The sequence below is a fragment of the Rhinichthys klamathensis genome, unplaced genomic scaffold, assembly GCF_029890125.1.
Source record: "Rhinichthys klamathensis goyatoka isolate OS25496 unplaced genomic scaffold, OSU_Roscu_1.1 h1tg000036l_1, whole genome shotgun sequence".
Classification (NCBI taxonomy): Eukaryota; Metazoa; Chordata; class Actinopteri; order Cypriniformes; family Leuciscidae; genus Rhinichthys; species Rhinichthys klamathensis.
In genome coordinates this window covers 11,078,552-11,105,205 of record NW_026606584.1, presented here as the reverse complement: position 1 = coordinate 11,105,205, position 26,654 = coordinate 11,078,552, and the positions used below count along the sequence as shown (strand labels likewise).

The 26,654-nt window shown below is 37.4% G+C and overlaps 1 protein-coding gene across 2 annotated transcripts; it reads left to right on the top strand.

Moving 5' to 3' along the window:
• Positions 1 to 1,444: 1,444 nt before the first annotated feature.
• On the top strand, positions 1,445 to 25,779 carry tbc1d23 (TBC1 domain family, member 23). Of its 2 annotated transcripts, XM_056246352.1 has the most exons (19): positions 1,445 to 1,542; positions 5,863 to 5,977; positions 11,487 to 11,592; positions 12,348 to 12,552; positions 12,928 to 13,051; positions 13,449 to 13,573; positions 16,672 to 16,718; positions 16,844 to 16,947; positions 17,236 to 17,358; positions 17,964 to 18,056; positions 18,269 to 18,439; positions 18,529 to 18,571; positions 19,651 to 19,757; positions 20,349 to 20,485; positions 20,770 to 20,814; positions 21,662 to 21,750; positions 22,096 to 22,231; positions 23,111 to 23,305; positions 24,677 to 25,779. In XM_056246352.1, the coding sequence occupies exons 1-19, from the start codon at positions 1,505 to 1,507 to the stop codon at positions 24,759 to 24,761; spliced, it is 2,088 nt and encodes a 695-aa protein (XP_056102327.1). In that variant the 5' UTR covers positions 1,445 to 1,504; the 3' UTR covers positions 24,762 to 25,779. The 2 variants fall into 2 exon arrangements, with proteins under 2 accessions (XP_056102327.1, XP_056102328.1); XM_056246353.1 differs by lacking the exon at positions 20,770 to 20,814 and having other exon boundaries at positions 1,490 to 1,542.
• The last annotated feature ends 875 nt before the right edge of the window (positions 25,780 to 26,654 follow it).

Sequence of the window (26,654 nt, the reverse complement as noted above, 5' to 3'; positions counted from 1 at the left end):
CTTGTATATAGGGCCTAAACGTGGATTATAGAATATTTTCCGCTTCAAAAAAAATACAAGGATAACCTAAATTATGTAGCCTAAATTAAATCTCTGTAACACACTGTTAGCTGGAATGATCAATGTTTGTCGCCTCCTTTGCTGATGAGGCTATTTTCGGTCATGTGACAAATAAATTAAACTCAGACCAGAAGATCCAGTCGAGTGGCTAACTATTTTGTTTATTCAAAAACACATTACATATGACATAAATCATACAACAAGGGGATGCATCATGGCAGAAAATGAATTACAATTTATTAAAAGAAAGTGGGCTACATGCAAAAGCACAACAAAATGAAAGACTAATTTATGTTAGAGGCAGGCAACAAGTGTCATGCCATGTTGAAACCGACCAGGTCTAGAATGCTAATTTTTTTTTCATCAAAGGTTTAAAAAAAAATAAAAAATTTTTTTGAACAATATCAATTTACAAAACCAAATGGGAACAATAAAATGCCTATTACAAAATATACACTTTTCCAACCATATCTCCATCATAAATGTCCATGTGTGTATATATATCACATACAACAAACAAAACATTAACCATTTTAGAGGGGGTGCAAGGAAAACAAATTAATAAATAAATACAGGCATAAATAAATCCAACCAAACTTAAAAGAAATTCGAGACTCATGGATTTATACAATTCTCCAAGGGTTTGATTATCTTTGGATAAGTGTTTTAAAGATTCTAAGTATTTTTTGCATTCATTTTTAAAGTAATTTAAAGAGGGTTTACTGTTATTCCACTTACTTTTGTGTATATGATATTTACCCATTGTAATAATAATGTTCAAAGTGTTTGACAACTCTTTTGAAAGACCATCTGCATAAACCAAAACCTGAAACAAATTTAGTCAATATTTAACCAACTGAAAAGATCCTGCCATATTTCAATATTACTGGACAGGAATAAAATAAATGATCAATGGTTTCAGGCTCTACTAAACAAAAACCACAAGGATCTACTTCAAAACCGAATCTTTTGCTCAATTTTAATCCAATGCAATTCAGTTTAAGTAGACCATTGATTTTTATATTCTTTAATCATCTGAGATTTTTTAATATAATGAGTTTTGTTTTTCCATATAAATTGAAACAAAATAGAGTTTACCTTTTTTATCAGTTGAGGAGAAACATAAAGAGAGTAACATGGGTAAATCAGTAGATATGCCTTCTGCTTTGGTCAAGAGTATTCTGCCCATGATAGACAGATCTCTCATAAACCAATGATTAAGGGATTTTTTCATACTATCAATTCTCTCTTCTAGATTTACTAATTCTCTCATTTGAATTTCTTTAAACTCATCAAAGCTTAAGTCGCGCGCCGCTGAATATCGCGTTGTACGTCACGTCTAGACTAGTGTCAAGCGCGCGCATGTGGTCCTAGCATGGGTCCTAGAGACAGGACGCTGGTATTTACGACACAGTTTGACGTGTCGTGGACCGTCACCACAGCAATGGCGGATGCTGTAGGGGAAGTGCTTCAAGGCAGCTGGTAAGAAAACACCACTGATCAATTTTACCCCAGAACGATTCACTGGTCCCAGTCTGATATTATCACTTGGAACTTGAAGTCCGTTGAAGAGAGATTATTAATCACGTAGTTTTTTCCACGACATCCGTTTTGTGAGACAGCGATGCTGTGCTAAGCAGCTACTCTGGCTAGTCAGAGCAGTTAGTGTATTGTTTTGAGACTCCAGCTGTTTCTCAGACCTTCTCATCAGTTCGACATAGTCATTTTATTCTTATGGTGATCTGTATAATATGTCTTCTAAGGGATTAAATATGTAATTGTTGTGTTTCCTTGGGAGTTGGCTGTGTTAAAACAGCTTTTGCTAGGTGTTAGCGTAGCTTTGGACACAATAGAATTGTGATGATGATTATGATTATATAATCTCTTATCTCCTATAACTTCACGATGACCATGTTTCCCCCCTACTAATATGGTATCTATGTTTGTAGTTTACGGTATTCGGCTCTCCTTAAAAGTGTGAATTCTTCTGTTTAGCTCTGTAAGACAATTTCTTAGCTGTGGAGGTTTTCTGGAATTGGTAAAAAATTCTGAACACCTTTTTTTTGGTACTTTCTGAAGTGATTGTTTTGAATGAGTATGGACTCTTTTGTGAATATTTCAGTATGTCTTGTACAGGAGAGTTGAAATAAGTATGAACATTAGAAACTCCTCCCAAGTTATAAATGCTTGAGGAATTCAGCCCAACTACATTGACAGCTTATTGACGTCAACATTTTTTCTGCTTTATTGTTTATCTGCACATGTGGCATAGAAGTTCAACAGAATTATTCTGAAAAGAATTTTGAATCCTGGTGTAATTCACAGCCATGGCATTTTCAGTTTACTGTTTTTATATTGAAGGAATATCCGCAAACCGCAAAGCACTCTTTTTCTTATAATCCACTATTACTTACCATTATAGTTTTTTAAAATGATTTTGCTTAACAAGCGATACACTGTGTAATGGCAATTAGTTAGTTCGGCAAAAATACTTGGAGAGATAAAAGGAGCAAAGTTTGTGGCAGGGTGATATTTATAGCAGGCTGTGATTGCTAAGTCCATTATTAACCACAGATAGAGTTGTGCATGTTATTTAGCGGGTTGCACCTAAAAAAGAATGTATTGACTCTAAAGCTTCCTATCTCATTATTCAGGCAAAATATGTGGCAACTTGCATTTTTTCACCCCAGGTTTGAATGCTTGGTATGGCTTGTTGTTAGACAGCTTTCTTCTTCATCCCCAAAGGTGATGATACACAGGGCAACTTTTTGAGCAATGTTGCTGGGCAATCTTGCTGAGCGATTGTTGCTTGGGTACTTTTCCATTGAAAATGGCCAATAAATTTCTATCTGGATAATTTAGATCAGCCGTGGGCCCTGTGTCTCATCTGGTTGCCCATTGACGGCGACATTGCCCAGCAACATTGCTCAAAAAGTTGCCCTGTGTATCATCACCTGGCTTAAGAGTATGTTAGGACTTTAGAGTGATTGTGGAACCCATCATCAATAATCAACTTGATTTACTAGTTACACCTTTACAGTGTTTAGTTTTCTTGATGTATTTATTTAACCATGTTTTTCCACTAGTGTAAATAAATGTGTCACCATGGTGATGTCGATAACAAATGAGGTTTTGTCGAAATTGCGAGAACGACTCTTGATAGTCTTGGAATAATCAGTTAGAATGGGTTGAAAATTATACTGTAAAAAACATTCATGCCATTAACTACTATATTGCAGGTACTCATTAAACAAGTGTTTTGTATTATTGCTCTGAAAAAGAGTTTATTTTGTAATGCGTCACTGGTGTTTTTGCTGCAGCTGAGAAGAGGCTGTGTGTGTGTTTGTGTGAGTGATCGCATTGTTTGATTTCAGCACAGTTGTTTTCAGTAGTGTGTGAGAGTAGGGCTTTGTCTGTGAGTTTCTTTCCCTGGCAGTATAGCAGATGGCAAAGAGCCCTCAGAGGATTTCTTTCTGGGGGTTTTTTTCTCAGCTAAAAATGCAATTTAGTGCAAGTCGAGTGGTTTTTTTTTTCTTTTTTTTTTTTTTTCTGAAGAACCCTGTACCAGGTTCTTGGCTTGTTCTGCTAGTGTCTAGAATTTGTAATAGCTCTTGGAGAAACCGTAGAGGAGAGTAAAGTGCAGAAGAGCAGTGCAGAGAGACTGAATACCCTTTTGACTGAATATTGAATTGAAGCCTCTTTCTGCAGTTGAATTCTCAGTAATGTGTATTCATCGCACAGCCATGTCAGCTACCGTGTATACACGGACCTTGTTTGTTGTGGTGATATTAATTTCTGTATAGCTGCTCAGCATATTGCTCATAAATGATTCATGTCACTGGCTGTTCACACAAGATGCTTTTTGTTTTTTGCCTGTGCTATTTTTTGTTGTTTATATAAAAATGCATCAGACTGAATAAGAATAAATTCATCAGACACTTAACACAAATAATAATTTTTCTCTTTAATTCTGGTAGGTTAATTAGAATAAGATGCCGTATTCTTTACTCTCTTCTCTTTATATTAAAGCGGATAGTTCACCCAAAAATGAAAATTCTGTCATCAATTACTCACCCTGGCCTCATGTCGTTCCAAGACTTTTGTTTTTCTTCGGAAATGAAAGTAGTTCATCTTGGTAATAAAATCTGAGAAATTTCTGTCCCTCCATTGGAAGTCTATTCACACAAAACTTCTTCAAATCGTTCATAAAGAAGATTGTAAAATAAATCCATATGAATTAAGCAGTTTAATCCAAGTCACCTGAAGAGACACGATTGCTTTATACGATAACGATAAACAGTTTTAATTTAAGCTTTTATTCACGTATACACATTGATCAGTAAACGAACATGTTTGGGGTCAGTCATTTTTTTAATGCAATTTAAGGATGCATTTTATTGATCAAAAGTGACAGTACAGACGTTTTTGATGTTAAAAATGATTTAAATGTAAAATAAATACTGTTCTTGCAAACTTTCTATTCATCAAAAACCCTGAAATTAGTGTATTGTATTACGTTTTACACAAAAATTAAGCAGCACAACCATTTTACACATTGAACACCAAATTGATCATCATATTAGAATGATTTCTGATGGATTGACACTGAACAATGTAGTTATGGTTGCTGAAAATTCAGCTTTGCCATCACAAGAGTAAATTACATTGTAAAATATATTAAAATAGAAAACTTTTTTTTAATTGTAATTTTAGTTATTTTTCACAATATTACTACTGTATTTTTGATGCCTTGGTGAGTATAAGAGACTTCTTTCAAAAACATCTTGAAAAATCTTTCATACCCCCTGTTAGGGCTGCATGAAATATTTAGCATCAATATCGCGATAGTCACATCGCAGTATGTGAAATGTCAAGTAGGAAGGGATTGTTATAGATCCGTGATCCGAACTGGCCAGCTGCTTCCCAGGTTCGGACACATTATCGTGGATTAGTTGCAAAGTTGAACCATCATAGAGTTTAAGTCCTGTCAATTTAAACATCAAGCACAAGAACACTGTAACTCACGTGCTGTTTTCTGTGCGCGCAGAAAGAGCTACGTGAACGGCGAATTCAGTTCTCTTTCTCTTCCTTTTGAGCTTAAACTGACACGTGCACACAAAATAAAGTCAAAATGCCAGTCTCGGCGAGTATCCTTATTAAACAGTGTTGAGAAACAAAACGGATATGTGTATCATTATATTGGAACCGTGCATTCGTCTTAAAGCGAAAGCATCCTAATATACAGCAGCTGTTCGTGTCACCAATGTAAATCAAACAACAAAAGCACTTTTGTAGCTTTAACAAATACAAACTGTATTAGTAATATTATATTTACAGTGAAGACTGTGGTTTTACATTTGATTATTCAATTTCTGTTCCTGAATACTGTTAGATTTACCTGAAAAACTTAACGCACTGCTTATTTCATTTGTATCTTTCTTCTATTGTATTTGCTTATGCTTGTAAGTATTATTTTCTTTGCAGATGCACTCCGCTACAAAATCATCCTAGAATGATTCATTCTTTACAAATAGAGCTAAAATCATCTGGTGAAATTGTTTTCATATAGCAGAAACACAAAATATAGCAATGTAGGTTTTTTCCAATGTCGTGCAGCCCTACCACCAGCTTTTGAACCGTAGGATAACATATAGAAATTTTAAATAATGTTTTTAAAACCCTTCTGTTTCTGCTTGCATAGTTGGTAACATAGTGTCTGCGTACATGTAGGTAATGCAAACACTTGAATTCAGAAAACTTGAATGTGGTCAAAATCTGCCCTTGACTTCGTCTTTTCTGAAGGAATCAGGATCTGGCAGACGCTCTTGACTTGGCAGAATGTGATCTGGACACTGATCAGGATGGTGTCATCCAGGTCCGAAACCTTTCCCCACCACAGCGGGCCAAGTTATGGATGGTAAGTGTATGAAGACTAAACAGCTTGACTAATCAGCCTGTGTAGCCTCATGTGGAAATATCTTTATTATTAAAAAGCTATGGAAAGATTGTACATGATGTGTGTTGATGAGAAAGACAGAAAAAGTGTTATGTGTAAAATACATAAGAGATCCATGCAGGGCTTTGTTTGAAAGAATTTCCTTCTGAGTCAATGGGTCCCAAAGGGCTTTAGAGAGCCTCTGTATTGATCAGATGGCCATTAAGGAAACTGTAGTTTAGCTTGGAGTGTAGGGCCCTTTAAACTTACACCCCGTGGGAGATTAGCTTATCTAATGGTTTTCTCATTAGAGTTGTCACGATACTGGAATTTCCAAGTTCGATGCAATACCTTGAAAAATATTGATATTCAATACCCAGGGAAAACTGTCATATATAAGTATACCAGCATCCAGATAATTTGTTATCTCATAATTTTACACACAGGGAGGCTTTGTTTGAATTGTTGAACTACATTTAGAAAAAAAAAGGCCAGTAAACAGTCAGTAATAAAAAAAGAATAAATAAACAAATTGCAAACAATAGCACAAATAAGTACAATAGAATAAAGAGACAAATCAGGGCTCGAGACTAACGGCGTCCTATCGTCCTGGGGACGATAGAAAATGTGTTTAGGACGAACAGAAATATTTTCCAGGACGCCTACAGGACGAAAAACATTTTTGTATGTGTGTTCATTTATTACTAGCCTATTAGGCTAACTTACTTATGCCAAATGCCAAAATTAACCGACCAAGCGCTGACTACACCGGAGCGCGTCTTCTCATGCTGTTACTATAGTTACTAGGGACTTTAAGCAACAGCCTCTGGTGGAACGGCAACGGCATTCTGTCGTTCTATTGAGCATGCGCGACATTAACTGCTACTTAGCGACGTTCTACTGTAACTGTCTACAACGGGAGAACAGCTGATTTGCCGTAGTCGATACTACGTGACAGATTAAGAAAGCTAATGTTATATTTTAGGTTATGTGGCATTATAATCGTTTCTGTATATCATTAAATGCCCAAATCAACCCTTCTCTTACTTTTTTAAAATCTGTTTATTTTTTGTATTTTGTCTGATGATTAAATTATCCCCTATGCCGTCCTGTTTACTGTTGCTTAGTGATTTTTGCGCTCTTTAGCTACGGCAGTTAACCGTTTACTTCCGGCTGCTGTTGCCGTTCTATCAGCAGCTGTTGCTTAAAGTCCCTACTATCACTGGCCGGCTACTCACCCGGAGACTTGTTCCGCGGTACATCTATCAAATGGCATAATGACATCGCAAATATGTTGCGCTGGTTAAACAACGGATATTCAATGAATAAAAAAATAGACAAAAATGTTAGATAGTGACGATTTAGGAAGAGATCCAGTCAGAACTGATGTCCTGTGTTTGTGGTAGATGCGCACATTTATTAACGTGCTGATCTACCCAGCGGCACACGAGTTGGCATGCACTGGATGTCTCATAAAACGTTAAAACATGTAAACGTCTGGGAGAATGAGTAGAGCGCACATATATCTGAATAAGAGTGACGACGCAAAAAAAAAAGCTCTATTCGGTGCGGTTTTCTGTGCGCACACACGACCGAAGCGTCCAGCCGTAGACACAATACAGCACGCGAGTACTGATTGAGCTCTCTTTCGTGTCTGAATGGACAAAAACCACACAACATTATGTCTAAATGTCCGTTTTGGAGAGTATTAACTTAAACTATGTCGGTTATGTCTTAAAGTGTATCGGATGTGCATCAGTGGATTTGGATCAGCATGTCATTGGACATGATCCGATGTCTTAAAGTGACAGTGGGCAATAAACCTAATGCGGTCTGTGTCCTTAATATTGATCAAGCAACCAAAGAAAAAGGGAAAAGCATTCACTGCTCGTTAATAGCTTTAATAAGGATTCATTATATTTAATTCATACAAATAAATATGTCTGCTGCTTGAAAAAATAAAGAAGGATGTATGCAAGTTAAAAAGAATGCATATCATTAATTGGAATGAAGACTGTTCTTTTCTAGGAAAAGTGGTTTTATTTAATTTTAAGATATTTTTTAAGTCACAGTAGTTAAATCTGTATCTGTATTGCATGTTCAAACTTTAAAATCATTTATATTATTAACAGGTTAATGTTTTCTCCGGCACAAAGACCTCAGTCAGTACAAAGACTGAGACGGAGACACAGATTTTTTCCCAAATTCTGTGTTCTAGAGAAGTCATATTACACTTTTTAAAGCCCTTTCTCTTAATAACACATTTCCAGATGATCAGCTATGACACATTACCACTTTGAGATGTAGTCACCAGTATTTATTTGTTATTGTTTTTAATCCAACCATGTAAAAAAAAGAAAAAGGAAAAAAAAAGTTTTGTTCTGCATGAATACAAAAAAAGCATTTAACTCCTTTTATTTTTTATTTAATCTGTTTTTTACCTATTTACAGATAACTACTTTGAATGGAGCTAAATAAATATAATAATATATATCATAAACACTTTAATGGTGTTTTTATTGTGACTAACAACTAACTATAGATGATAATAAAGTACAGAAACAACATTTTTATTTTGGGACGGTTGACATTCACTTTAGGACGGTTCAAATGGTTTATCAGGACGGTTTCAGGACGGAGGTGAAAAAAGTTAGTCTGGAGCCCTGAGACAAATAAACATGACTTTAAGTTTATCAGGTGGGTCTAACAGTATTCAGAAAAGAAATACTACAGAATTTTAAGTAATCAAATGAGGAGCTCTTTTCCAAAACGCAATAAATCCATTTCAATAGTTTTCAGGAAAAGTATTTTTTTTACCTAGACCCACACATTTTGTGAATATTCAATTTAGCCTGTTAAAATGTTTTTCCCCTCAGTCTACACATGTTGAACAATGATTATTACATCAAACAACAATATTGTTGATGATAAATTCAAAGTAAATTTTTTTTTTCAAAACGCTATAAATCCACAAAAGAAAAATCCAAAAATGGATGATTTTGGCCACTTAATTAAGTTTTGTTTTGTAGAAAGCCTTTCTTTAAAGTGAATTTCGTTTTGTATAAATTGTATCTTAATTTTAATAATTTTTTCATCAACCAATTGCCTGGATTTAATAAATAAGAAGACATGGAGGTGCCGGCGTGGTCACTTGCATTGCACGTGAACTGGTGCGCATGATCTCATAAAAAATTAACCGAAATTCAGCGTATGCCTCACAGACATGAGAAATACACTCACCGGCCACTTTATTAGGTACACCTGTCCAACTGCTCGTTAACACTTAATTTCTAAGCAGCCAATCACATGGCGGCAACTCAGTGCATTTAGGCATGTAGACATGGTCAAGACAATCTCCTGCAGTTCAAACCGAGCATCAGTATGGGAAAGAAAGGTGATTTGAGTGACTTTGAACGTGGCATGATTGTTGGTGCCAGAAGGGCTGGTCTGAGTATTTCAGAAACTGCTAATCTACTGGGATTTTCACGCACAACCATCTCTAGGGTTTACAGAGAATGGTCCGAAAAAGAAAAAACATCCAGTGAGCGGCAGTTCTGTGGGCGGAAATGCCTTGTTGATGCCAGAGGTCAGAGGAGAATGGCCAGACTGGTTCGAGCTGATAGAAGGGCAACAGTGACTGAAATAACCACTCGTTACAACCGAGGTATGCAGCAAAGCATTTGTGAAGCCACAACACGCACAACCTTGAGGCGGATGGGCTACAACAGCAGAAGACTCCACCGGGTACCACTCATCTCCACTACAAATAGGAAAAAGAGGCTACAATTTGCAAGAGCTCACCAAAATTGAACAGTTGAAGACTGGAAAAATGTTGCCTGGTCTGATGAGTCTCGATTTCTGTTGAGACATTCAGATGTTAGAGTCAGAATTTGGCGTAAACAGAATGAGAACATGGAACCATCATGCCTTGTTACCACTGTGCAGGCTGGTGGTGGTGGTGTAATGGTGTGGGGGATGTTTTCCTGGCACACTTTAGGCCCCTTAGTGCCAATTGGGCATCGTTTAAATGCCACGGCCTACCTGAGCATTGTTTCTGACCATGTCCATCCCTTTATGGCCACCATGTACCCATCCTCTGATGGCTACTTCCACCATGTCACAAAGCTCTAATCATTTCAAATTGGTTTCTTGAACATGACAATGAGTTCACTGTACTAAAATGGCCTCCACAGTCACCAGATCTCAACCCAATAGAGCATCTTTGGGATGTGGTGGAACGGGAGATTCGCATCATGGATGTGCAGCCGACAAATCTGCGGCAACTGTGTGATGCCATCATGTCAATATGGACCAAACTCCCTGAGGAATGCTTCCAGCACCTTGTTGAATCTATGCCACGAAGAATTGAGGCAGTTCTGAAGGCAAAAGGGGGTCCAACCCGTTACTAGCATGGGGTACCTAATAAAGTGGCCGGTGAGTGTATATCTATATAGAAAGCTTGAAATGTCTTTAAACTAAACAATTAAAAACGAAAATAAATAGCATACTCTCTCTGATTATGTAATCCATTACATGCATTTCTCTCTAGGCGCGTTCACTATAGAGATGCTGATCGTCAATTTCATCTTTGCAGACACTGACGCACAGAAAACAGTTGATTAATAAAAATAAAATAAAAATTTCGATTTTCGAACGATATTCGACTTTTGCTCCTTGATTGTCGAATGCCATTTTTGGCAGAAATTATAAACAGAAACCTTTGGCAGCAGCATCTACCCCAGGTGTAGGTGTCACTGGCTCATCAAGGCCATCAAAAGTGTTATCACCGTTTAAAGCACTCATTTTGAGGAATGAATTAACATAAACAATGTTGGATTGCGTAGAACGCTCACTGAATTCTGATTTGTCGAGAGAGGATTTATTGCGTTTAGGCTAAAAATAGGTTTGGCACTTATCGCGGTTTGGAAAAGAAAGAACTGCATCTTGCAGTACATTTTAAACAAGAAAATATAGCGATTTGGCATGAAACATTGATGGAGCAGTGCATAGGTTCAGAACACAGCAAAATGACATGACAAACTTTTTTTTTTTTTAAATGGCGTTTATCGCGTTTTGGAAAAGAGCTCCTCAAATGTAAAATAACACTGGATAGTTTCAATTCTAAAAATTAAACACAGACTAATGCTTACAAATAAAGTCAAGATGGGCGAGTGATTTTCTCTTTGTACTTTGATTAACATGACGGAAAGCATCAGGTTTATTAGGCTGCTGTCACTACACTAGCTTATGCACGGATCCAATATGCTGTTATACAACATGCAGAGAGAAGAGAGAGTGAGAATGCGCAGCTGGTATCGGTGTATCAATACTGCAGAAAAGGAGTATTGGAATCATTTCAGATATTTCACTATCATTATGGAAATATCAGTATTTTTGACAACCCTAGTGCTGCTGATAGAGCCTTGTTGAACTGTAGGTGTTTTCTCTGTTTAATTTTCTAAGTTTTAGTTTCATGTGTATGTGTTGACAGATTGCTTTGAACGTGTCTGGTAAAGGAGATAGCCTGTCCTCATGGGATGGGGCTTTGGACCTAGCAGAACAGACGCTCATTCACAGCCGCAGTCAGCAGATTATTGGTGAATCACCTCTCCTCATTTTCAATTTGCCATTTATGCATGGTTATGTACTACACATTAGGGCTGGGCGATATGACCAAAACAAATCATATCTTAGTATTTTTTGGCTATACGGTTATATGTCTCTGTATTTTCTTCTTTTTTTATTTGGATAAAAAAATCTGTATTTATTAAAAAAAAGAAGTTATTTCACATCCTGCCCAATGTTGTTCTACAAACAATGTTCATATTGAAGGCTATGAATAGCAAATATAATGAATGTAACCAATGTAGGCTATGCTATATATTATGTGCAAAAAGGGTTAAAATAACATAACATTACATTCTAATATTGTAACATTACATTCTAAAAACAAAAATAATGCTTTTTTGACTAAAAATGATGACTCTAATAAACTGACACGCATCCGGTTTTCACCCAGCTGTTTATGTTCATTTAAGACACAGGCTAACCTGCTGTTTACATGAATACTCCACATGAAATAACGTGCTGTATATAACTGTGTGCGTGTTACAATTACAATTGAAAAAAATCTCACTTTTTTATTTCATGTATAAAGGTTAGTTAGTTAGTCATTCTTCCTTGTTCTTTCTGTAAAAATAGCTAGTGTGGCAAGAACAAGGCATCAAGCAATGTACTACTACTTTTCCCACAAGCCGTAGTTTACGGTGTTGTGAAATACAGCCCCATAAAAATTAGTAGGATTTTTTTTGTTATGATGCTAATCTTTGACCTTTGCAATCTTTACATATAGATGAGCTGGGGATACCAGTGGAGGAAGGGCGGGACCTGGTGTCAGATGTGGAGTCAGTGATCACCTTCTACTGCAAATCCAGAAATGTCACCTTCACTCCAGATCTTAGTTGGCCACACATCCTCAAACCACTCTTGGGCTTACAGCTGTCCCGCAGAGACCTCTACAACTGCTTCTACGCCATCATGAATAAATACATCCCACGGTAGTAGGAGTGTTCATATATCTGTTTGTGTTTTTTCTCAAAAAAAATAAAAAAGATAAAACAAAACCCCCATGGTTTTGCTTTTCATCTGTTTTTTTCCACACTTACCTGATCCAGGATTTATTTGTGCAATGACAAGTTGGTGTAATTTGATCAAACATTAATAATAATAATAATTAAAAAATAAAATATTATGTAGAAAATCAGAATCCCTGAAATTACTTTCTTGTCTAATTTTGAAATGTTCAGTTTTGTTCAAGGTGATTAAATGCCACCAACTTTACCTGTGAAACCCTTTAGGTTGGCAGAGGGGGAACATGCATGCTTTGTGTATCAGTTTCCTTGATTTAGTGTCATATTGTTTGTCCTTTGCAGAGACTGTTTTGTGAAAGGACGGCCATTTCACCTATTCAGGCTCCTGTTGCAGTATCATGAGCCTGAACTCTGCTCCTTCCTGGATACAAAAAAGATCACTCCTGATTCCTACGCCATCAGTTGGGTCAGTCTTTTTCTGGCAATAGTTGATTAAATATTTGGCTTGGTACAGGAGTGTCCAAACCTGCTTGTGCATGGCCAATGAATTTAGCTCCAACTTACTCCAAAACACCTTCTGGGAGTTTCTAGTAATCCTCATGACCTTGATTAACTGGTGCAAGTGTGTTAAATGAAGGTTAAAGCTAAAGTATGCAGGACATTGGCCCTCCAGGAGCATGGTTGGACACCCCTAGCTTAGTATATAAATTATACGTAACTTATACATGCTATGGAGCTAGTCTGAAAAAAAAGTGTTATGGTCATATTCCTTGCATGAATCAAATATACATTTATCATTTTTGCTAAAGATCTTGACACTTATATATATTTTTTGTTGTTTTTTGTATTCCTGTTTCCTGTAGCTGGGCAGTCTCTTTTCTAGCCACTGTCTCCCTGAGGTAACACAGGCCTTGTGGGATGTTTATCTCCAACAGGCTGACCCTTTTCTCATCTTCTTCCTCTTGCTCATCATTCTTGTCAATGCCAAGTATGTGACAGTTCAGACTGTTCAGTGCACTCAGTTGAGTAAAGGGGTCCTATTATGCTCATTCACAGGTTCATAATTTTGTTTATGGCATCTACTAAATATGTTCATACCAGAGCTAGAAAAAAATGGTGTCGGTCAAAGTGACCGGCAGAGGTTTCGTTTTACAGACATTTTGATGATATGCCGGTCAAATATCGCCTCTTAATTCGTCAAGTTGAGGAAAACTGGAGGCAGGCTATGTAACTTAAAAAATGACATAATCAGGCCGTATAGAATGCAACATGTTATTATTAGCCGAACTTTTAAATAGACGGAAAAAAACATGAACGTCTGATTGGCGTACATCAACACCTATTGTTATTTACTATGGTTTCACACACGTTCACTTTTTGAAACATTGAGGCACGGATGTACCTAATACAAATAAATAAAACATCTCCAGTTAACTAGCAGATCATTCATTTAGTTCGCTATTAAATAAGAGATCTAGCGCTAAAATCTGTTGTTTTTGAAATCAAGCTGAGCGCTCGTGTCCGCTGCTATCAGTTGCATGGACGACGCGCTGCGCGAGTTCCGCAATCTTCACTCGGACGCGCGTTTCAATCTATCGCCGTTGCGGAGACTCTCTATTCATTCTGGTGAAATCACAAAATAAAATGCACACAAACGTGTCCCTGCTTGATATAGGCTGTAACCACTGATAAACATAGGCTATTCAGTTTTGATGAGAGAAAAAAAAAAAAACTGTACCTGTAAAAATGGATTAGAACCACTGATCTGTAATGAGATGTTCCTGATTCACCATCGTCCGTCGCGTCTGGCCTCTGAAAAAAGCTTTTAAGGCTAGCCTGCCTGGGCCTGGCCATATTTGAAACGTCTCACTCAATCGTTCGTTGTTTAGGTCTATATTACAGCCGTTTTAGGCGTGCGCTTTATTTGAAATGCAGCATGCGATGTTGTTTAAAGGAGCACTTCACCCATTTCAACATTAATCTTTATTGAAAGTGGGTCATATATGTAGTCGAAATGTAAAAGAAATTTTGAATTTGGTGCCCTCTTGGCCGAGAAAAGACAGAAAACAACTTTAGGGCGCATTTGTGTGTGTAACAACAATTCCCACAATGCACCACATTGCACAGCTCCGCAAGCCACTCCCACTAATCCAGAACAGCGCAAACATCAGAGAAATCACTCTTTCGTCTACAAGGCTAACGTTAGCTGCCACCAGAGTTAGAAATTCATTTCACACAAAATTTCTAGTTAGTTGGCTGTGGCGAGCAGGACGAGGGCGAGTGACGTGAGAGGACAGCGCGAGGCCGGTGGCGTGAGTGATAATGAACGACACCTGTGAGACGCACTCGCACCGGTCTCGCGTCTCTCACGGAGGAGCGGAAGCATAAAACGAGGAGCGACGACAGGGCAGATCGAGAGAGGAACAGGCCTGATTTTATGTTGTGTTTTGTTTCTGTAGTGTGTGGCTGCTGGCTTATACTTTTGTTTTGTATTTGTTTATTTTACTATTAAAATGTTTAAATGTTTGCCGGTTCCCGCCTCCTTCTTCCCACAACAACGAACCCCGTTACATTGGCAAACTCATTAGTGAATTACTCCTCGTTTGTATTTCTTTCTATATGGTGAATTATTGCATGATACCTGGATGTTCAGTCAGAACATATGCGGTGCGAAACTAGGATGGTTCACATCACAACACAAACGTCCGTGTGCTCGTCTGATTCAGAGATTTCGTCCAGGAGAAATTGCGATTGTTGAAATTCTCTGCAGCAGACGGACTCTATCTGTGTCCGTAGCGCACAGCGAGAGTACAGGCACCAGCAGTCCGCCCAGCTCGAGCCAGTCCGGGCTCCTCGTCCCCGACAGGCAGCCGCCTCCTGTTCCTCCATCAGCCTCAGCTGCTCTTCACTATTTTGCGGCTCGTAAAGATAGCCACGAACATCGGATTCGAGCAGCAGAATTTCAAAATTCTCTTCTTCCATATCATGTTTAGTTTCTTCCGTCATTATCGTAACTTCCCATCTCCACAGCGCTTGTTAGCTTAGCTTCCAAACAAGGTGGCTGATATTGATTTCAGTATCTGCAAGTGAAGTCCCACCCACTGATCTGTAATAGGTCTGTAGCGTGAGTGGGTCCCACACCCTGAATAAATGATGAGCTAGTGTTTGTAGTCTCAACCCTTATACAAAGAAATGGGACTTTCCTGCATAAAAAGCAGGAAGTGGAACACTTAAATCCTTATTTCTCCCATCTCAGGGGAAAATAAGGGAATAAACCATGACCATTCAAAAATATGACTGGGTTTCTAAAGATACAAAGCTTAATGCAAATGGGTGAAGTGTCCCTTTAATAAGTTTCAAACGGTAGAGCCTGTTCCTTTATAACATAGCCAAAGGTCGGTGTATTTTTGCTTTATACATTTTAGGCTTATTCGCAAATTCATATTGTGTTAGGGGGGCGGGATTATTATGCAATTTTAATCGGACAATTTGACCGGAGAGATTTAATTTTGTCGAACATTTCATTTTTTTCCAGGCCAATGTCCGGTAATTACCGGACAACGGAAACCCTGGTTCATACATTGTTTAATGGTCAACAATTATGAATATTATTTTTTTTACAATTTACATTGTTGCAGGGCCTGTTTTCACCCTCTGTCTGAACACTCTGTTTTAGTTTCAGTTTTGTTTAAAACCCACCTTCCGAAAAGCCCAGTCTGCTTTGATTGGTCAACCGCCTCAGTCTGTTGAACAGTAAGTTGGTCTACCACTTAAAGCGTGTATCGGAAATGTAAGGCCCTTACCATAACCGGTATATATTTTGACATGTGCGTTCCGATTGTACATTGTAACTACATTGTACATAGTTCAGAAACCCTGCTTACTGATATAGAGAATAAATCCCTTTGGAGTGGACTTTGTGGTGCTTTATAACTTTGCAGCCCTTTTTCATGCATAAACAGCAACATTACACTGTAAAGAAAAAGGCATAATAAGACCCCTTTAATGAACTACACTAAGGCAGTTTTACTCGCCTGTTTATGAGATCAAGTCAAAAGATGTTTTTCTTCGTTTTCTGATGTCCAGAGACAACATTCTTTCCCAAGAAGGAGATGGCAAAGAGGAGATAATCAGTAATATTTTACTTTTAATTGTTTAATTTAATGCATTATTTAATAATAATAAAAATACATTACAAAATCCTGTTGCATTGTGACAAGTGTACAGCTGTAATTTTTGTATTATTATTTTTTCTCAGAAATGCTGGAGCTGTCCCCGTCATTACTAGAGGCAGAGGACATTGAAGACTTGTTCTCTTTAGCACAGTATTACAACAGCAAGACGCCTCTATCGCTTAGAAAGGTAAGCATTATATCCCTGTTCTTATTTCCAACTTCCAATAGATATGATGCACATCACAATAGATCAGAAACTGTGGTGCATCGCAATAACATATTTTAATAGCATATAGCATAATTTAAAAGTTGAATAATCACATTTGGCTGAATCACAATTCCTGTTTTCCGCCCTCAAATGTAATACCTTTTAAAATAGTTAATAGGTTTGTTATAGCATTTAAGATGTTTTATAAGTGAATCACACTATCGAGCCCTGAGGTATTACGTGCTTAAGTATTTGATGTGTGCGCAGGAGAACCATAATCTGTTTGGCAGCAGTCTGGTTGCCCTAAAAGAAGAGGACATGGACCTGAGTCAAGCACTCTGTCTGCCCGTATCCGTCCCTGAGATCCTGCAAGCCAACCAGCTACAACCTGTGAGTCCCCACTCCAAGATTACTGTTGAAGACCTCTCCAAATCATCTTTAATGATTATTAATGTTGTTGATCAGGGCTCAACATTAAAGGGATAGTTTACCCAGAAATTAAATTTGTCATTTACTCTTTTTACTCCCTCATATATTTTCATGATCTTTGACAAATGAAGATATTTTTAATGCTTTCATGCTATTCTTCAAAAAGTACATAAAGACATTGTAAAATTAATCTTTATGAATGAAGCAGTTAAGTCTTCTGAAGAGACTTGGTCATTGTATATGATGAACATTTAATTTAGGCTTTTATTCACATATAAACATTGATCATCGCACATACATAGAACACATCAAATATGGTAAACATGCTTGATGTGTAAGAATGTGTAAGAGTGTCAAGCATGCATGTTTGAGCTTCTGTTTGCCATATTTGATGTGCTCTATGTATGCACATTGCAAAAAACAATTTCTTCAAATTCACACCCTCTGACCTGGAAAACATCTTGATTTCTACCAGCTGTGCATGCGAATCACCAACAGAAAATCAGTTTTCAGCATGTGATGCCCTATTTCAAGTGATGTTATTCTTGCGGTTTTATGCTACTTAGGAGGGTGTGAGGTTTTTTGTAGTCGACTGCCGTCCTGCAGAGCAGTACAATGCTGGTCACCTTTCCACTGCCTTTCATTTGGACTCTGACCTGGTAAGAATATTTGCAAGCAGAGTAGAATGCCTTTGATTTGAAAATGCAGTTGCATTTGTAAATATTTGGCCAAATATGAATTGGTCAAATAGAGATTCTGATCCACTTTGTTTCCACAAAAATACTATGTTTAATATGTGTAGCTGCCTCACAGAGGAATTGTACACAGCTCTGTGCACCTGTGTCCTTCACTACCTTGTCTTGGTTCACAGATGCTCCATAACCCCTCTGAGTTTGCCCTGTCAGTGAAGTCTCTTCTGGAGGCACAGAAGCAGTCTCTGGAGTCGGGCTCTGTGGCCAGCGGAGAGCATCTGTGCTTCATGGGCAGTGGACGTGAAGAGGAGGACATGTACATGAACATGGTGCTTGCACACTTTCTACAGGTGAGAACTGTGTCTGCTGCTACATATTGAATTGTTGTGTAAATTATTATTCAAAGAATTAGAAATATATTTTTCTTTCCTTTGTCTAGAAAAATAAAGAGTATGTGAGCATAGCAAAAGGTGGATTTATGGGTAAGTTTTATTTTCAGTTGCAAAATTAACACTTTTTTAATCATCTGTGCACTGCACCCTCTGGCCAAATTTGGAACAAAATGCAATTGATAAATATAATATTAACAAACAATTAGAGGCACACTATGTAACTTTTCGCCACTAGAGGTTGTTTATTCAAAACAAAGGCGTAGCTTGATGACGCTTTGATTTCGTGGAATCATGGTAGTTGTTGTCGTCACCTCTACAGCCGGTGGAGAATACGACGGAACTCGGGCAGAAATCATATTCATGGATGACCGGTAATGTATTAAAGATTTATTAATGTTACGAACGAAAGCTGTTAAACCGAAACGAGACCGCTGGAGCGATTGCTAATGAGAGACGAGCACGACACACAGCTCGAGAGCAGTGGAGCTTTTATTATGCCACAGACTGCTTCCGCTTCTTCCGGACATGCGTATGTATGGTAACGCAGCGCTGTTTCATCATATTAGATACATTTGAGTGTGTTGAAAGCTGTTATAATGCTACTCTGTGCGTTCGCTCTGCAGCTACTATATGAGGCACTTGTTGCACACCGCAGAGAGGTAGATCGATATTAGGCATGGCAAATATGGTACTCACGGTAAATCAAGAAAACGTGATTTTAAAAAAAAAGACTAACTTTGTTGAGCTGTATAATAATTATTAGTTTTCTGTCGATGAATATATCCAAACAGTTGGTCACCTGTCTAATAAAAGCGTCTTTGGTGTTTCTACAAAATATAACCAGAAATCGAGGGTAACGCGGGTATAATGTCATTGATAGGTGACGCATGGACACGGTCCATGTCCTGGTTAAAACTGCTTATTTCTCTGGATTTAAGCATTCTTAGAAACATTTGGGATACTGTAAGTACACAAATTAACAAAATATATGCGTAAATATATGCGTTCTAGTGGTTTTTCAATATTTTGATCTTACATAGTGTGCCTTTAAATAAATAAAATATAATGCATTTGGATGCATTTATAAAATCTGATCAGCAGTTTTACATGGTGACCGAAGCCGTTTTATTGTGCTGATGAGACTCACTGCCTTTTTCTTTTATTCTCAGCATTGCAGCAGCACCTGGCAGATATTAATGTTGAAGGGCCGGATAATGTTTATGTTCACTGGATTGTGAGCACCTCAGGATCCCACAGTAGCCTCAGCTCAGTTGACGTGAGTTTAGTGTGTATGTGAGTGTGAGAGATGCACTTTACATCATCAGATTGTGCATTAACCATAATGGGTGTGCAGCCCATAAACCATGCTTTTGTGGCCCGTGTCCTACTCATCAACATTTTCTCAATCTGTTTTCAAGATATTTATGGTACTTCTCTGAAGATTTATCCACCTTATTTTTTTACGTAGGAGTATGCATGGCCATTTTTATCTTGAATGTGCAAGTCTTCCGTTGTCAGCTGCTTCCAGTTGTTTTAGCTGTACAATTGATACATTTATTATTGTAATGGCTTGCAGCTCAAATAGTTTTACTGCTTTCTGCACTTTGTTATTATACTAGTTAATTACTTATAGTGGCTAAGGAATCTAAAGTCTCACACACATTCATAGGAAACAGCTTACTTCCCTTTTGAAAAATAAGCTGAATACATGTAGCATCTTCCTTTCATTTTCTGGGTGGCATTTAGTGTCATCTAGTGGACATTGTATGTAAAGCAAGCCATTACATCCTTCAACTTCCATTGTGATAAGCAAATGCCTCTCAAACTTGGATTAAGTTAATTCAGCCCATCTCTTATATTGGTACAGGGGGAACTGAACAGCACAGATGGCAAAGGAGTTAAATCACTTGTCAACAAAATGACTTTTGCACTCAAGTCAAAGTCAGTTAATGTGAAGGAGAAGATGATCAGCTTCATTGAAAACACTTCCACACCGGTGGACAGGTGAGCATCCTTAATCTTCAGTTCACCAGACAGGCATTCTTTCACATCCTTCTCTGCAGATATGTCCGTCTATTGATAATAATAAAAAAAGAACAATTGATGAGAAGAAAAAAAAGTTTAATGATCAGATCTCTCTCCTTTTTTTTTTTTTTTTGGGTAAACCCCTTACTTAAGAAAATAACTTAAATGATATTACATAGAGGCATTTATTTAAAGTGATTGATTTTCTTAAGTCTTCCTTTTTTAATCATCCTCCCAACCTATGCCCTGTTATTTCACACTAGAATGTCTTTCAATCTACCCTGGCCAGACAAGGGAATACTGGATCGGTAAGACTTCATTACTGTTTGTCTGTGCCCTCTTCAGCGTGCATCCGGTTTCCGCAACTTGCCCTCTCAAGGTGGCGCTGTCAGCTTTAGCTCATTGTAGGGGTTTTCTAAACCCAGATTAAACGGCACACTCATGCTCTAACACCATATGCATCTGCATCACCTGCATCTATAGTACAAATATCCTATTCAGTCTTTTGAATTTCCTGTTTCCTGCTAAAAATTATTCAGAGAATATCACCAGAGTAGAGTAATATTCTAGAGTTTGTGACTTTGTCATCCACTACCAAATATTCACATGCATTTGTAGTTGAATTCACAAATACCACTCAGAATGGTGGAAGCTGTGAACCACAGGTATTTTTTGTTGGCTGTTGTGACCTTTCACTGCATTTGCCACTTTGTGCCTTTCCTTGTTTTATGCCAGCAGTGTCTGTCTCACAGCCTGAAGTCTGAGTCCTCTTTGATGCCCCTAACTTGTGTGGAGGGAGACTGCAGTTCTTCATTGTTTTTATACAGATTTGATCACTGCTGTGGAAGACTGGGGCAATTGTGATTTTAATGTTAAAGTTGTTCAGTTTTACTGTAAAATGGTCTCTTAAGAGATTCACTTTGTAAACTCAGTCTGGCCTTCCACACTTTGATTCTCATCTCTGACATGTTAACTTCCCTCTCTTCCAACTAACAGTATTCATCTTTCTAATCCTAGAGGACACCTCATCTCACTACCATGCTCTTAGAATGCCTGTTTTAGCACAAGGAAGACAATGCTACTGTGAAGGTCAAACCTTTATTCTTCAAGTGGCTCTTGTAAGTATCTCTGATGCCTTTTCTTTTTTTTCTTTAGGCACGTAAGCAGCAGTGATCGGGTAGGGAAGCCATACAGGGGTGTGAAGCCTGTTTTCAGCATCGGAGATGAGGAAGAGTATGATACAGGTAAATGCATAGGTCCATCTAAACCAGGGAAATTCAACCTGTTCCAGGCAACTCAACTTACACTTTCCTGCAGAGTTTAGTTCAAAGTCCAATCAAACAGACATAAGCCAGTGTTGGTATTTGAAAAACTTTAACTTATTTCTTTCAGTTAGTTGCCGCAGCAACTTTTCTAATTTTCATTTGTTGAAGAAATAAAATCACTAAAGCTGAAATAAAAATCAATGAAAGCTAAATAGAAATAAAATTTATTTATAAATTCAACTTTTGGTACACTACACTCAGTCATCTCATATTTGGGTCCCTGTGTATTTCCTCATGTTTTCTTTTTTCCTTTCCTCCTTTTAGATGAGATTGACAGTTCATCAATATCAGATGATGACAGGAAAGAGATTGTCAATATACAGACTTGGATCAACAAACCAGATGTGAAGCACCATATTCCATGCAATGAAGTTAAGGAGACTGGACACATGTTCCCAAGGTGAGGCCACATGTCTGAGCACATCAGAACTAGACATGGGATTGGTGCTCCAGGGATTCCACTACAGGTGAAATCATCAAATAAAAGTTCCTCCATTTAAAAAACAAACAAGGTTATATTCTAACATTATAACACAATTGTTATATTCTGGCCAAGGTATTCAGTGTAATAATACGGTTGCATGTGAAAAACTGTGATGTTAATAATTCAGCCTATCAGATACTGAGGCTTTCCAGCTGATAGATGGTTGGTGGCCGCATTTTAGAGCTGCACGATTAATCATTAAAAGATCACGATCTCAATTCAAATACCCACGCGATCTTATTCATAGATGTAAATGATTCAGCCATGCCTATTAAACCTTCGAAAACTACTATCACGTTCAAATCTGTGTTCATGGTGTCGCTGACCCAGAGAGAGCAGTTATCATGGGTAAGAAAAAGCTTCACAAACAGTCGTTTCAACCGCACAATATCATTATACCTGTCTTACAATTATTCAATAATTGACTCTTCAAATGAAGATTGTATCAATTACATCGTTACGCCAGTAAGTGGCGACAAGTGACTGTTAAAAATATGTTTGTCATTGAAACATTCATTCAAGAGATTTGTTCAAAAACGCTGATTCATCCAGTAGTGAAACAAGTTAAGTCTTAATGAGCAAGTCATTCATTCATTCAAACAGATTTAAAAAAAAGTATTAATTCATATGAACTCAATATTTTTTAAATAGACTGTTGTTTAGTTGTCTATTCAGAATAGTGGGAGAATCGTGATCTCTATTTTAACCAAAAAATTGTGATTCTCGATTTATCTAGAATCGAGCAGCTCTAGTGCGTATTATGGTGGACCATTCCATTTGTTTTATTTTCCACAGTCATCTGCTGATCACTGCAACACACATGTACTGTTTGAGAGAGATCGCTGCCCGAAAAGGTTTTGCTTACATCCAGTCCAGGCAGGCCCTAAACTCTGTGGTGAAGATCACCTCTAAGAAGAAGCATCCAGAGCTCATCACTTTTAAGTTTGGCAACAACAATGCTGCAGGAGTGGAGATAGTGGCTGTAGAGAGGTATGGTGAATATGACAACAGGACACCAAGAGACCTTTATGTATTTTAACTAAAAAAATAAGTTCATATTATTATTTAAGAATATATTATTAATATATATTTTTTAATTGTCTTTTGTGCTTTTGTCATTTTTATACATTTTCCTTTCTTTAAATATTACTACTTAGATTGAATTGTTTTTATTTCAGTTTTAGTTTGTTCTATTTCCCATTAGTAATTTTAGTGCTTCAACTTAAAGGCACAATATGTAAGATTTTTGGATTAAAATATCCAAAAGCTACTAGAACGATGTAATGTTATATTTTGTTGACTTGTGTACTTAAATGATCCCAAATGTTTCCAAAAATGTTTAAATCCAGAGACATCTGCCATTTTAACCAGTGTAACAGCTCGTCATTGCGTCGTCTGACAATAATGTCATATCCGCGTTACCCTCGATTTCTGTAGAATTTACTTCCGTAGAAACCATGGAAACACCAAAGACGCTTTAATATATTATGTGTTTTATTAGACAGGTGAGCAAATGTTTGGATACTTTTATCGACAGAAAACTAATCATTGTTATACAGCTCAACACGGTTAATCTTAATGTTCGACTCTTTTTTTTTTTTTTTTTTTCTTGATTAACATTTTTGTACCATCCCTCAGAGACAACGCTATTTTGTCAAGTGGCTAACATAGCATAATCAGAAAGAGATTCATTTGCAGTAACAGTAATACAGCCATACATACAATATTTTAAAACTAATTGCATTACATTTAGCAACACAAGCTTTTATAATTATATGATATTCTAATATCGATCTAGCTTATTGTAATGAGCAACAAGTGTCTCATACCAGCCGCTGAGCGAACGCACAGAGTAACATTATAACATAACTTTTTCAACACACTCAAATGTATTTTTAGTATGATTGTTTTGACCAAGTTAAACAGCAATACATTAGCTCATAAATGAACATGGTTTCTACCCAAGTCCCGACGGATTACTTTCTATCGGCTGTGGAGGTGAAAATGACACCTCCCATGATTCCACGCTCATTCACAGCATCATCAAGCCACGCCTTTGTTATTGCTTTGATTAAGTGACCTCTAGTGGTGAAACTTGCATACTGTGCCTTTAAATGTATTTCATTTAGTTGCCAAAGCAAAATGTATAATTATTTAGATATTTCATCAAAATTTTTTATTTCAGATTTATTTCAATGAACAAAATAGTTTTAGTCAATGATAATAACCCTGCTATATACTTAACAGTATATGCAAATGGTTTTTTTGTTTTTGCAACACGTCATCTGGTGTCATTTACTTGTCTTTGTGTAGTTTGCAAGATTGTAAGCATAAGCATATTTCTTGTCTTCTCTTCTCAAGGTATTTAATTCCAGACGCAGGTGATGCCACTAAAGTCATCAAACAGCAAATCATGAAAGTTTTAGATGCTATGGAGAGCTCTTAGTGACAGAGACATCAGAAATGCTTCACTCTGGTCATCCAGGAGACAGCCACAGCTCCAACCAAAACAGCCTGAAGGGGAAGGGGGTAGTAGAGCATTCCCACACTTTTTTTGTTTTGTTCTTTTTTCTTGTCATGATCCTCCTCCCTGGGCAACACTGACGTGGAATACTGTCAAGACTCTTTCTACACGCTGCCATCATGATTGACGGGAGTTCTAAAACTTTGGGCATGGAGATGTCAATATGAGCCTGCATTAGAAATGGTGATTTTGTTCATTTTGCTTTGTGATTTTGATTTCTGATTTGAGAAACTGACCTAATTAAGCAAGTTAGATTTGTTATCTATCTGTCTCGAGCCTTAATGAGCTATAGCTGTTTTATATGAGTCTCCAAACAGGTCCTCTGAATGAGAAAACAGTTTTGGAACCTCAATCAAGGAACCTCATTGCTCTTTTTCTGCTTTAATGTTTGAGGTCACTCATTCTTTTGCTATTCGAAGATGTAAACATCATATATTGCTGAATACTCATGTAAAAGTTTGACATATTTATCAGAGCAGTGTTTTTACAGCAAACAAATTCACCTGGAGCCTCATCACAGACATTGAGGTGAATATATACTTAATTTTCATATTTGGAAAGTATGGTTGCTTGCACAAGAGGCTGCGCCAGTGTGACACACATATACTTCCACACAACTCTGCTGCTTTCTGTACTGATTCACTAAAATGCCCAGAAATTGTTAACCTTTTGTTGGATCACCTGGTTCCATGAAGTTGTCTTGTGATTGTTGCTTTCAAGATTAAAAGGAATGGGTTACTCTATAAGTAATGGACAAATGTACTAGAGAATGTATTGAGAAAGTTGAAGATGCCAATAATTGAGTTAAATTAAGTGAACCAGCATCTGTTGAGTAGTTATTCAGTAATGCAAGTATTATGTATTGATGCTGCTGAAGCACTAAAGAAAAACTGGCTTGTGAATCCAGTGTCCATCAAAATAAATGTATACACAAACTATTTACCAGTATCAAACATAATCTATACATAAACCTTAACAGAGGTCAAATCAATGTGAGGAAAAGGTTACCTTAAAGGGATAGTTCACCCAAAAATGAAAATTCTGTCAGTAATTACTCACCCTCATGTTGTTCCAACCCCGTAAGACTTTCGTTCATCTTCGGAACACAAATTAAGATATTTTTGATTAAATCTGAGAGCTGGATCACTCCTCCATAGGCTTCTTAAGGGATCGAAACTGCCGGCCCAAAAGTTATGAAAGACATTGTTAAAATACTCAGAGTGACTACATTGGCTCAATCTTAAGTTTATCAAGCAACGAGAATACTTTTTGTGCGAAAAAAACAAACAAAAATAACGACTTTATTCAACTATTCATGTCCTTCTCTGTTGGCCTCGAGATTTCACGTAGTGTAACTACGCAAAGCTTCTAGGTTGCACGTCACACGTAGGCTCACTATTGGCCGACGCTGGTCATGTGTGTGATGTGTGAAATCTCGAGGCCCACAGAGAAGGACATGAATACCGTAGTTGAATAAAGTCGTTATTTTTGTTTTTTTTTCACACAAAAAGTATTCTCGTCGCTTGATAAACTTAAGATTGAGCCACTGTAGTCACTCGGACTATTTTAACGATGTCTTTGATAACTTTTGGGCTGGCCAGATTCGATCCCTTAAGAAGCCTATGGAGGAGTGATCCAGCTCTCAGAGTTAATCAAAAACATTTGTGTTCCAAAGATGAACGAAAGTCTTACGGGGTTGGAACAACATGAGGGAGAGTAATTACTGACAGAATTTTCATTTTTGGGTGAACTAACCCTTAAGGAACATTTCTGGAAATAGTCTTGTCAGTTTCACACTATGCAAGTGCTAAAAAA

Bases quoted from the DNA above. Each gene is read 5' to 3' on its own strand.
- tbc1d23 (XM_056246352.1), top strand. From the start codon at position 1,505: ATGGCGGATGCTGTAGGGGAAGTGCTTCAAGGCAGCTG. The intron at 18,440-18,528 runs GTGAGAACTGTG...TCCTTTGTCTAG, and splicing joins TGCTTGCACACTTTCTACAG to AAAAATAAAGAGTATGTGAG. The intron at 19,758-20,348 runs GTGAGTTTAGTG...ATATTGGTACAG, and splicing joins GTAGCCTCAGCTCAGTTGAC to GGGGAACTGAACAGCACAGA.